Source organism: Xyrauchen texanus, chromosome 35 (genome assembly GCF_025860055.1).
Source record: "Xyrauchen texanus isolate HMW12.3.18 chromosome 35, RBS_HiC_50CHRs, whole genome shotgun sequence".
NCBI classification, from domain to species: domain Eukaryota; kingdom Metazoa; phylum Chordata; class Actinopteri; order Cypriniformes; family Catostomidae; genus Xyrauchen; species Xyrauchen texanus.
The window spans coordinates 26950603-26963078 of NC_068310.1; the positions used below are offsets into that span (position 1 = coordinate 26950603).

The 12476-nt window shown below is 38.6% G+C and overlaps 1 protein-coding gene across 2 annotated transcripts in view; it reads right to left on the minus strand.

Annotated features, from left to right (window-relative positions):
• Positions 1 to 12476, minus strand: part of ube4b (ubiquitination factor E4B, UFD2 homolog (S. cerevisiae)) — a 43467-nt gene that overhangs the window by 12194 nt on the left and 18797 nt on the right. Inside the window, exons 8-18 of one of the 2 annotated variants that reach the window (XM_052105252.1) lie at positions 12071 to 12175; positions 8416 to 8557; positions 8025 to 8125; positions 4528 to 4642; positions 3592 to 3675; positions 3385 to 3441; positions 3174 to 3290; positions 2969 to 3067; positions 2032 to 2145; positions 1178 to 1376; positions 5 to 143 (exon numbers count right to left, since the gene is read on the minus strand). In XM_052105252.1, the coding sequence (XP_051961212.1) occupies positions 5 to 143; positions 1178 to 1376; positions 2032 to 2145; positions 2969 to 3067; positions 3174 to 3290; positions 3385 to 3441; positions 3592 to 3675; positions 4528 to 4642; positions 8025 to 8125; positions 8416 to 8557; positions 12071 to 12175 (1272 nt within the window). The remainder of the gene's footprint in view (positions 1 to 4; positions 144 to 1177; positions 1377 to 2031; positions 2146 to 2968; positions 3068 to 3173; positions 3291 to 3384; positions 3442 to 3591; positions 3676 to 4527; positions 4643 to 8024; positions 8126 to 8415; positions 8558 to 12070; positions 12176 to 12476) is intronic. The other variant, XM_052105253.1, reaches the window with a different exon arrangement.

The following is a 12476-nucleotide window of genomic DNA, read 5'->3' on the forward strand; positions in this document are numbered from 1 at the left end:
GCACCTGTTAAGATCCCGGATCGCCCTCAGTCTGCGTATGTAGCGTCGACAGCATGGGAGGATGGACAGGTGATGTGCATGAAGTGTCAGGAAGAAGCACTCTGTAGGAAACTTGGGCTCTGAGAACCTGGATGGCTCTTCCTCTGCAGAGGAAGGGAAAGAATGCTAGGTTGAGCTTTTTTTTTTTCAAGAACAAGCGCAAAAGGTGGACCCGGATAGTTGTTTGTTTCCAACTAATCGATTGCCTAGGAAAGGTGAATTACATTGCGCTTCCTACAAGAAAAGTCACAATTAAGTTCTTCTTCGTTCTTGGCTCAAAGCCAAATGTAGTTTCAAACAGCTGAGCAACGACAAACTGTTTGCTAACATTCGGACATCCGACACATTGCTGTTGGAGGATTTTATTTGTACATTTATATTTGAATAAGATCAAGACTACATGTATAACATCAACTAATGGGACATTAAAATGTGTTATCAATGACTTCATGCCTCATTCTGAGTAGAATTTACATGAGATCAATGAGGAAGCTGTATTTACAACTCTGATGATTAAAAGTAATATACATGCAGTAGATGTGTAATTTGTCATGTTTACCTTTTGCAATCATGGCGCTAACGTGCTATATGCGGCCATAATATGAGCTGATTACACTGTTATTTTCATTTATGATGACACTGATGCTACTGCAGAGATGGGTGTATAAGAGTGTTGATGGGCAGAATACAGACAAAAGAATGATCATGGGCATATCTTTGGGCAGATATGTGAATGACTTTCGGTTGCAGATGGAATATGAGTAAAATGTCTCTACACAAACGATTGTAAAGAGGTAAGTAAATTTGCACCGGCTCACTAATAACTCTAAGCTCCTGATCACACTTACCGATGATGTGGACAAATGGTAGTAAGAAGGTGTTTAGCAGCCGATAAGCTCTGTTTGCATCTCGACTAAAAAACACAGCAACATTGGCTCAACCAATGGCTGAGTTTGGGTCCATTTGTCCAACCAATGAAAGATGGGTGTTTGGGTAAGCAGTCCGAAAAGTAATTATTTTTCCAATTCCATTTGGTAACACTGAAATTACACACTTCACATTTAAACATTATGCTACGCTGCACCAATTCCCAACTTCCAGCATAACACATCTGTTCCTAAACCGAGCCCACACTCACGCAGCTCTGCGAGCCAGCTCTTCAGCTCCTCCATCGTGGCATTGAGTCGGGTCTCTTCCGGGGTGACGTTCAGTCGACATTTGGGGTGGAAGATGTAGAGAGGATCCACTGTTTCCAGCTTGATCTTCATACTCAGCTGCTGCAGCACCCAGAGGAAATTCATCATGAAGCCATCTGTGGACACCAGCTTATCATCAGTCTACAGCCAGAAGAGAAAGAAGATAAAAGAACAATTATCGTTATGTTCAACAAACAGAAAAATCTGTAACAATAACTGACAAGTGTTTATGCCTTATAACAAAAAGAAGCTTTTTGCAATTAAAAGAACATCAGCACACTATGTTATGCTGACACTTAGTCACAATAATACAAGAAGGAAATTGTACTCCATAAATCACATAAAAAACAACAGCAGATCCTTTAAAAGGATAGTTCACCCAAAAATGACAATTCTCATATTACATAAAAGTAATCCATATGACAGAGGTGTGAAAGTGAAACTAAACAGGCACCACATGTGACTTTTAGATGTAAATGTGAAAGTAAAAGTGTACATTTAGAGTAAAAACATGACTTACATTTTGATATTTTTCTCACCCACACCTATTAGATTGCTTTTGAAAATATGGATTACCACTGGCATTTTATGTATTACTTCTATGTATCCTTTATGCAATTTTTGAAGCTACAAAGGTCTTATCACCATTCAATTGCACTGTATAGACCAACAGAGCTGAGATGTTCTTCTAAAAATCTGTTTGTGTTCTGAGAGAATTTTTATTTTAGGGTGAACTGTCCCTTAAAGAACACCTGCAGATAAACACTCTTTAATAAACTCTATAGCCCAGACTTACCTGCATCTGAGCCTTCTTCACATTACGATTCACCAGAGCAGCCATGTAGCTCAAAGCCGATTCCCTTGTCTCTCCATTCAGCAAGATGTTGTGCAGGATTTTAAATAAATCTCCCTGACAAACCAAAAAAAATCACAAAGCAAGCATTACAAATTATATCATATACAGTATTTGAACAGTTTACTGGGGGCACACTTAAATGAGCATTTATTTTCTTATGTGCTCAAAGGGTTTTTAAGCATGTTGCTCCGCAGTTGCTAGGGCACTGTGAAGTGGTTGCTTACTGGTCAAAGTCAAACAAGCCCACCCCCTTGTCTATATGATATCCCGGTCCCAATGTAAATCAAGGATTTTTTTCCACCTGTTTGATTGTACAAGCAATGTCAGATTGCTTAGAAAAAATAATAGCACACCTCTCCTTAAAAAGCACCATCTTTGATTTTGAATGGAAATGACAACAATTCTGTGAGGGATAGACTTACTCTGTCTTAAATGGCATGAATGGTATAAAGCTGTATAAATCTCCTAGATCACATCTGATTTTCTATAACTCATGTTGTCTGGAGTTCTTTGTATACTGAATGTTCTTGGACAGATATTTTATCATTGTTTTGTCCACGGAATGATGCAAAAACACTTCAAACTGTAGTACAGCTCATTGAAGAGACCGTACATCTATCCCTTACAGCCTCAAAGATGTAGATAGCGTGAATAATGTCCTAAGCAACTGCGCAGGAGATGTTACAGGCAAAGTTTATTACATTAAGTTTTGGGATTTCAACAAAACCCTATCTAGAATAGTAATAGTGATTCTTGCCTTAGCAATCACCACTAAATATCAAAGAATCTCCACTTCTGTCTAAAAAAGTAATTTTCCCCTACTAATTTCAGCAGCTCATTAAAAATAAGTGATCATGTGATATGATGGAGGCCTCACCCTCGCAGACTCCAGATAGTGCTGCAGTGACTGGCTGACCACACGAGTGTTCTCCATAGTAATGGCAGGGCCTGAGAAGTGCTTGTCACCCACTTTAGTCTAGAGAACAGCAGTACAAAGAAATCATTTTCTTCCAATCATTGATCATTAAGGAAATACCTTGTGTTAGTCTGTCTTATTTTATACACAAAGTGAAATGACATACATCATCCTCTGCAAACACAGACAGACTGAAGAAGGCTCCAAGGAAGGAGAGTCTTTGAATTTCTCTTCCTGTCCCGGGACTCAGAGGGTCAGGACACCACAATGGCAGAGAGGTGATCTAAAAATACATGCAGACAGGCACAGATGAATGGAAGTGTAATTAATTAATATTAAATGTAAACTGCCTTTCTAAAGAAAAGACAAAAACCTACCAAACTACAAACAGGGTGAGTCTTCCCAAACTTAATTTCACAAAGTTCAGCTAAAGCCTGAAAAACAATGAAAAATCAGTCATAGACATGAGCCTATTTAGTCTTTCTCAGGTGCAATTAATCAGCATTTAGACATAAATGAAGGGCCTGTGTTTTGTCCTAACATGCCTGCTAAGACTTTTAATAAAAGAGCATGAAGTCTCTTACCATTAGAGGGAACTTGAAGTTATCACTTTCAAAGGAACATTCTTTTACAGCTAAAGTGAGCCCTTGAAGAATGGGTATGAAGATCTGAAACAACAACAATACTGATTATAGTGGGACCCATCACTGTGCATCTAAAATAAACAGAAAATTCCATAAAGGGGTCATGACATGCCTTTTTTAAATCATTTTAATAACTTTGTTGAGGTTCCCTTATAATATTAGTGGAGTGTTTTGCACAAAGGAAGTTTTGAGTTCTGAAACTTACAGTATGTTTTTATAGTGCAATGACCTCTTATATGTTAAAAGATCAAGATTTGATTCCTAATGTCATGACCACTTTATCAGGTCTAAATCTAGCTAATTCCCAGTATAAGCAGGCAGAACCAACTTCACTTTTCTCAGAACTAACTTTCTGACTTTTCTTAGCCATTTTTGTGAATAAGTTTAACCAACTTGTCTCAAGGTGATTTGTAGTGGATGTATGAAGTCAGTTCCCCTCAAGTTCACACTGGTGTCCTAGCAGAGTTATGGACATGTTCCAATTTGATAACCAGGGAGTGTCCAAATACTTCATTTTAAAATGAAAGAAACAAAACAAAAAAAACATAAGTATTTAAAACCAAACTTCTTATTGTGAAAGACTTTGCTTTAAAAGTGCTTGTGCTATCTTTTTACTGTTCTCTAATGCAATGACTTTCTTACATTTTAAAGAACGGTAATATCTAAATCCACTTTCTGGAGCCACTATACCTGATGTGGGTTAAATAAAGATTTATTTTTAAAAACAGAGCTGTCTTTACCAACAACAAAACATTAAACATTAAAAAATACAATATCACTGTGAGTGTGACATGCATCAATAATAGAGCCCTCTTGTGTTTCAATATAAAGTGTCCCAGCATGCTGTCTGTCTCTATAATCTGCTGCAACTCCCACCTGTTTGAACACCTCATCCTCCTGATGAGTCATGCGCACCAGCTCCTGGATGAAGCCATACGGTAGGTTCCGGCACAGCATGTAGGGAACCAGCAGGGAAGGCTGTAGAGGGGCCCTTTTTTAGGTCAAAGAGAGAAGGGGGTGGCAATCTCATTTAAAATGTTGAACACCAATTTATTTAGAATCATAAGACTTGCTTTTTTCACACTTGGTTTGATTGCTTGATCTGAAGCCAAGCTCGATTCCACTTTCCTCACGCTGTAGCTCTCTTTTCACACTATTATTATTTGGCATATTGGGCTTTTCCACTGCACGGTACAACTCGACTCAACTCAACTCTGCTTGCTTTTTTGGGGTTCCACTGTGGATAGTACCTGGTACTTTTTTTACTACCACCTCGGTCGAGGTTCCAAGCGAGCCAAGCCGAAACTAAATGTGATGTCAAAATCCTGTAGATCACTGATTGGTCAGAGAGAATCGTCACTACCAGCGTCACTGGATTTCCGACACGTGACATCAACCCGCTAGTTTTACAGTTAGCAACAGTGATAACAGTATCATTTGTTCACACGACTTACCAATTGCGAATAAATAAATGGCTGTGCACAAAACCATGCTGTGGTCAATAAACGAGGTGCAGACAGTCCACTGTTAGCAGCAAAACGAAAAAGTCTCTCAGGAAGTGTCTCAGCTGTTGGCCACACACAGCTACCACCGGACCTACCAACAGTTTAGGGAAAAGTGAAAAAAAAAAAATTTAAAGTGACAAAACCATCAAGGAAAAGTGGAAGTGGTTCGACCAAATGGACGCTATCCAAACCGGCGAGCAATGGGAGGGAGAGTGCCCTGGACTCAGCCACAATGGATGATGGTACATTTTGTTACGTTAACTCTATACTCTGCTTGAAAGCTTCACTTTATTTAGTTGACCAGCTACTGGAAGCTTGCTTCTAAAACAACCAGGACAATTTAACTGTTACACTTCTGTAAAATCACCGTACAACAACTGCTTTATGCAGCACAATGAGCTAGTAGCTAACAGCTAGTGGTTGTGTTTAGGGTTGCAGCAATATACCCGTTTCATGGTATACCACGGTATGAAAATTGACAGTTATCATACCATGTACATTTGCTTATCTACGGTATTGAGAAAAAAAATGCAACCGGATGGAGAATCTCACATGTGCGTGCGCATCTCCTTTCCTCCTCGTCTGCCTGTCAGACTCGTCAACTTGTGTCACACACACACACAGCGGAGAAAATGTCAGAGAGAAGTGAGGCGAGGGGGTCTGACACAAGTGAGTGTGTGTGAGTTAAAGCAGTGTTTCTCAACTGGTCTATTCGGACTGGGTCGCGGATAGCAGGGAAAAAACAATGCCATGGTTCTCCCATTGAAGATATTTCAGCGGCCGCCCAAGTGATCGTCTATTTAGGACTGCCGAGGCAGATTTAATGATAATCTCGCAAACAGCTAAAGGCTTCTCATCTGCACTTTCGCACAAATGTAACGAGCTTGCGATCATGATCTGCTCTTCTCTCTGGCACGCGCGTGCAACAACTGGGTTTCCCTCGATATTGCAGAGCGCAGACATCAAAAGAGATGTGACCAATTTCAATTCTAGTGAGACATTTCTAGTTTAAAGCGTTATGAGATTGTCAAGTCAAATCTCTCAAACAGTAGGCATCCCTGACATGCCAAACAGCATTGAGGAGGAAAAGAGCAACACTATGCTATGTGCCCAACATTTTTTAATAATAATTAGACACCATCACCTTAACAAAATTGTTTCAAGATTTTACAAGAGTAAAAGTAGCTGATATATTTTGACAAAGTTATAGTTTCATATGAAATAAAGATAGAATCTATTAGACCTCATTTTATATCAACAGTGGCAGTTGTAGTTAAAGATTCAAGATGTGTTTCAGCTAGTACTTATATTCCATAAATATAATAATTTGTTATTATTATTATTATTATTACTACTATTATTTAAGACTAGCTACACTGACCTAACCATGGCAAAGAGGAGCCTTTCCTCCTGTGTAATATGTATGTTCTGTTTGAATGATGTTTGTAATTAGGAAACAAACAGGATAATAATGGGCTCATATAAGTAAATATGCGCTTCAATTTTGAAAAGGGGGGAGAGAAAACTTCCTGTAGATTTTGATGTTGGCATCAACAACAAAAATAATGTCACTTGATGCATGTCCTTGTATTGGAAAACCATGAACAAAACTATGCAAGATAAAAGGAAATGCGACCCAGGATACATTAAATACAGGTTATGTTTAATCTATGGCAGGTCGACACTTGATGTCCAATGTAAAATCTGGTTCTGAAGCAAAACCAGTTGAGAAGCAGTGAGTTAAAGGTATAGACAGGAGCAGTATATGTTAAAGGTTAATAATCACAGGACATTACTTTAAAAGCTCACAGAGCTGATGTTATTTTTCATTTAGTAGTTCATTTAACATGCTATGCTAACATGTAAACTAACATGCTTTATTTATGTAACATGTTATAGTTACATGCTATTTTTTTTTTCATGTTTATAATTCTGTTTATTATAATTCTATTAGCTTTCTTATTTTTTCTATTTATTTTCAAAAGGGAGACTTTTTTTTTTACACATACTTCAATAAAATAATGGTTTCAAGTTTCAATTATAATAAAGTGTTAAATAAATAAAATAACCCTTCTGTTTTCACTGATAATACTAATTGTGTAATACCGTACACCGTGATACCACGATATTTTCTGAGACTGTTATCGTACCGTGAAAATCTCATTCCGTTGCAACACTAGTTGTGTTATTGTTTTGGTCAGTTTGTGTCATGTTTAAGATGTCACAGCAGTAGAGGCGGAGCAACTATGACGATCAGCCTATAATCCCACCCACGTTTAGGCGGTACAAAACTGCAGTGGAAATGCAAGCTCAGAAAAGTAAAGCGAGTAGAGTTGAGGCGAGTCAAATCATAACGTGCAGTGGAAAAGTGCCTTAAAACCATGGTATGCTTCCATGATCAACACAGTCCTATCAGCAGAGTACTACCAGTAGCTGTTTAGCACTGTAGCTAGGTAACGACTAAGGAAAAGGCACCACAATGCAATGCAAAGCAATTTTCACTTCATGTTTTTGTCTTCATTTTACTACTAAAACTAAACAGTGCTTGCATCTGCTGTAGATGCACAAGATAGAGAGAGTGCAAACTGCTTGCTCAAGGCGACTCCTGTGAAGACAAATAGCAATGAGAAATAGATTATATTTTGTGAGCCAAATTAAACATCATCAATCGCAGTTCACTTCCACAAATTCGGTCAGATTGCTTTTACACCAATTGCAAACCATGTAAACCAGTCCACATGACCCTACTTTCTCCCCCGAGGTTTCACACCAAGCAAACAAAATCAAACTCAAATTAATTCAGATCAACACCAAGAGCTCTAGTGTGAAAATGCCCTAAAGACTGCATTGAAGTTTGCTGTTACTGACCTGGGCTGTGTGAGGGCCCCTTGGAGCACTAGTGCAGCATGGGAAATACACTGGGAACGCATGTTGCTGAGCAGCTGACTGACAACTGGTTGGCTGCACATCTGAAACAGTACGGAGAGATTTAGAAGAAAGCCATGCTGAAGAGGGAAGCTCCCTAGGCTTGACAAAAATTTTTTCTTTAATTTTCACAGGTTCAACACCCACACCCTTCGCTGATCTACTGACAACTGTGTCCGCATAAACTCTTTTAGAATGCATTAATTCCTTGTAATTCTGGTTGCGCAGGAATACGATTATAAGCACTATACATAAAATGCTGTTGTACATGAAACTTTGGGATTAAAATTGGAGATAAGAAATAAGAGCAAAATGCAGGTCTATCAGCAGCTACCTTTGGGGCCTTCCTCTCCTCCATGCCCACACTGTCAAAGCGCTCGATGAGGTAGTTGAGCATCTCAGTCTCTTTACACGACTCTATGGTAAAGCGGTCACTACCCGAGTCACCAGACATACCCCCTCCAGATACTCCTAGGCTATAGATACAGAGAGAGAGAGAGAGAGAGAGAGACACAGAGAGTGTGAGTGTGTAAAATAAACACCCCCTTTAATAAGTGACTTGGATCACGCTTCTGAAGAAAAAACAAACAAACAAAACCTTGTGGCTTTACCCAACCAGTTTCACTTTTAAATGTTTCCCTTCTTCTCTAGCCACTATGCATTCATCAAACACACTTTAGGAGCACTTAGTCAATCAGAATTGAGGCTGTGATGGTGCCTTCAATATAATATCAGCACTATTCAGAATACATACTGATATTCAGATTTATGTTGATTTGAATTTGTTGGAACATGCCAACTAAAACAAACAGTGAAAAACAGAATCGTGTAAGAAACGCTGTTAAAGGAAGTTCACCAAAAAAATGCAAATACTCTCATCATTTACTCACCTTCATGCCATCCCAGATGTGTATGAATATTTTTCTGCAGAACACCAATTATGATTTTTAGAAGAATATCTCAACACTGGGTCCTCAAAATGCAAGTCAATGGGTGCCAAAATTTTAACACTCCAAAAACCACAAAGGAATCATAAAAATAATCCATACAACAGTTTTAATCAATGCTGTCATGGATTAAACGGTATGGTTCTTTTCTGGGCAAACTCTCCACCCACAGAGCAGGGAGTGCAGCATCTGAAATGTATTGGTAGATGTCATAATCAGCTGAGCATCATTGCAAGCGTGACTCACATGACCTGCCTGAACTGACATGCATTTGATAAGCGATATGATAGGTGTGGGTGAGAAACAGATCAATATGTAAGTCCTTTTTTGCTAGAAATTCTTCTCCCTGCCCAATAGAGGGTGATTTGCATGAAAAATGTGTATCACCAAAAACACAATTGGCCTTTGTTCAGACTGCCACTAAAAAACAGATTTTTTGCATATCCAGATTGTATCTAGATGAGTTTTTGATAGTCTGGACAGCAAAAAAACACATAAAATCAGATTTTTCCAAATCGGATTCAAACCACATCGGGAGGTGGTTTCAAATGCGATTGAAATCAGATTTTTTCAGATGTGTCTCAGACGTGACACTCTGGCTGCTCAATTCAGATTTTAAACGGTCTTTTGCATCACTCTTAACACGACACACAAAGATGACGGCAAAAATCGGTCACTGCAGCAGAGAACATCACAATATTTAATAGTCTCCTCCATCGCTGAGTTTTTCTTGTACGGCAGAGGAGTTCTGCACCGCGACTGTACAGGGCACTTATTTCGTGAGCGAGACGATGATGATGTCCCTTCAGAAGACATTGATTTAACAACTGCAGTCTTATGGCTTACTTTTATACTGACTTTTGAGATTTTTGTTGCTTCAAAATTTTGGCACCCATTTACATTGTTTGGAACAAAAGAGCGAGTGTTTGAGTGCAGTAGATGAAAGAAAGTCATACACATCTAGGATGGCATATGGGTGAATAAATGATGAGAATTTTCATTTTTGGGTGAAATATCCCTTTAAGCACTGCATGTACATTGTTGCGTGCAGCCGGTGAAGACAAAGCAATAGACAGACATTTTTATACTGTATTATTTTGTACTACGCAGTCCTTTTCCCACAACTTTTGTTTAATAGAATTCCATGACTTTTCCACAATCTTTTAGAATTTCTGATTAAGGATTTTTAAACAGCAGTTTATAGAGCTTGTACACACAAAGAGCAATTTCCAGGCAATTAAATCCACTCACTGAGCACTTTATTAGGAAAACCTTTACACCTACTAATACATGCATTTATCTCATCAGCCAATCATGTGGCAGCAGTGCAATGCATACACAGATTCACACAGGTCAGGAGCTTCAGTTAATATTCATACTAACCATCAGAATGGGGAAAAAATGTGATCACAGTTATTTCGACCGTGACATTATTGTTGGTGCCAGACAGGCTGGACTGAGCATTTCTGTAACTGCTGATATCCTGGGATTTTCACGCACAACCGTCTATAGAGATTACTCAGAATGGTGCCAAAAACTAAAAAACATTCAGTGAGCGGCAGTTCTGAGAACGGAAATGCCTTGTTGATGAGAGTTCAACAGAGAATGGCCAGGGCTGCGTTTCCCAATAGCTTCGTAAGACAAGTTGATCGTAGGCGCCAGTGGTCTCTATGATCAACTTACGTTTGCGATGCTTTTGGGAAATGTAGCACAGACTGGTTCGAACTGATAGAAAGGCTATGGTAACTTAGATAATAACTGTACAATTGTAGTGAGCAGAATAGCATCTCAGAATGCACAGCACGATGAAACTTTAAGTGGATGGGCTGCAACAGTAGATCACATTGGGCACTTTATTAGGACCATAGTGTTCCTAATAAAGTGCTCGTTGAGTATATTTTAAAGCAGTGAAGTGCGTCAAACACTGCTGCTTGATCTAACAAACTGACCAGTTGTATTTTTGTCATGTTATCATGTCTAAGGTTTTCAATAACTCTAAAACGATATTGATGTAAATCTTCTCTTTGAGGTCAACAGCAGCCACAAAGTCATTACAAAACATATCACAGGTTTAATACCTTTTTTCCCCCTTAGGTCTTTGGTCATGAGACACAGCATGCATTAGTGGACTCTAGGGTGAGCAAACACTCCACAGCAGGCCTCTGGCTCTCTCATTAGTTCTGTTATACAGTCAGCTAGCAAACCTTCAATACCAGCATTATCTAAACGCTTGACACACAGTATTCAAACAAAGCATTTTTGCTGCAAGCTGAATGAGTCTCAAAAAATCCTGATGAAATTGACGAGATTTGAGCTGATAGCAAAGCTCAGTCGGCAGATAAGGAAGAGAAACACAGATTTTGTCTCCATCTTGATTCAATGACTATCATAAAATGCACTGGTTAAGCCTTTATTCTAGAAATGATGTTCACATGCTCCAAAGATTGGAAAATTCAAATACAAAAGTAATCAGAATATTCTGAAAAAACACTGAACATATTTGTGTGTCCATCCATATTTTGTTTTTGTTTTTTAAACATGCTCTATTGACGTCTTTGAACGCTGCACCATGTCTCGCTGTTTTTTCTGCATCTTTCCCTGCAGCACTGAATTTTTAGACCCTTTTAAAATTTTTAGAAATATATTTTAAAAATACATTTTGAGACAACTGCATTCTGTTCTATTTGTTGAACGTTTAATCGTAAGAATGGGGAACATTCAGAATAGGTGTTTACATGACCCAAAATTCTGATTAAAAAGGTATATGAAAGCAGTCTTTATCAGTTATCTAGAAATCAGAATACTGGCTTAATCTGGTTATGGCAATCAGACTAATTCCTGTGCATGTAAACGCAGTCACTGATGTCAATACATAAACATTGTTCAAATGATCATCAAACTCCACTCATCAAATACAGTTGATATCAAATATAAAATTCATTGCCCGTTGCTGTGCCAATACTGGGCATGGCTGGCTGCTGTTAGTGGCCAGGCAGAGCACTGAAGCACGCTGAAGCATGCAACACATCTTGACACTGGTACCTGGACCCAAACTGAACCCCAGAAAAATCCTCCTCTTCCTCTAGTTCTTCATCACTGCTGTCCTGAGAGATGTTGGACAGGCCGAAGAAGAGGAGTGAGAACGGGCTGGTGTGGTCGCAGTGTAATGAAAGGGGAAGGGATAGTGAGAATGAAAGCAGATAAAGATGGGGAGGTAACATGAAGACTAGAAGGAAATGAGGACACACACAACGAGAACATTTAAAATGAATTAAATTTTGCTTTATTAACATTTAATTGATATTTAGTTCCCATTGAATGACATGTAGTGAGTGGGTAAATCTTAGAAAAGGTCTGTCATTTTTCACTCCAAAATGTATATGAATTAGATAATATATTTTCCTAAATTAGTAAATTAAGCTTATTTTTAGGTCCAAAATTATGTTTT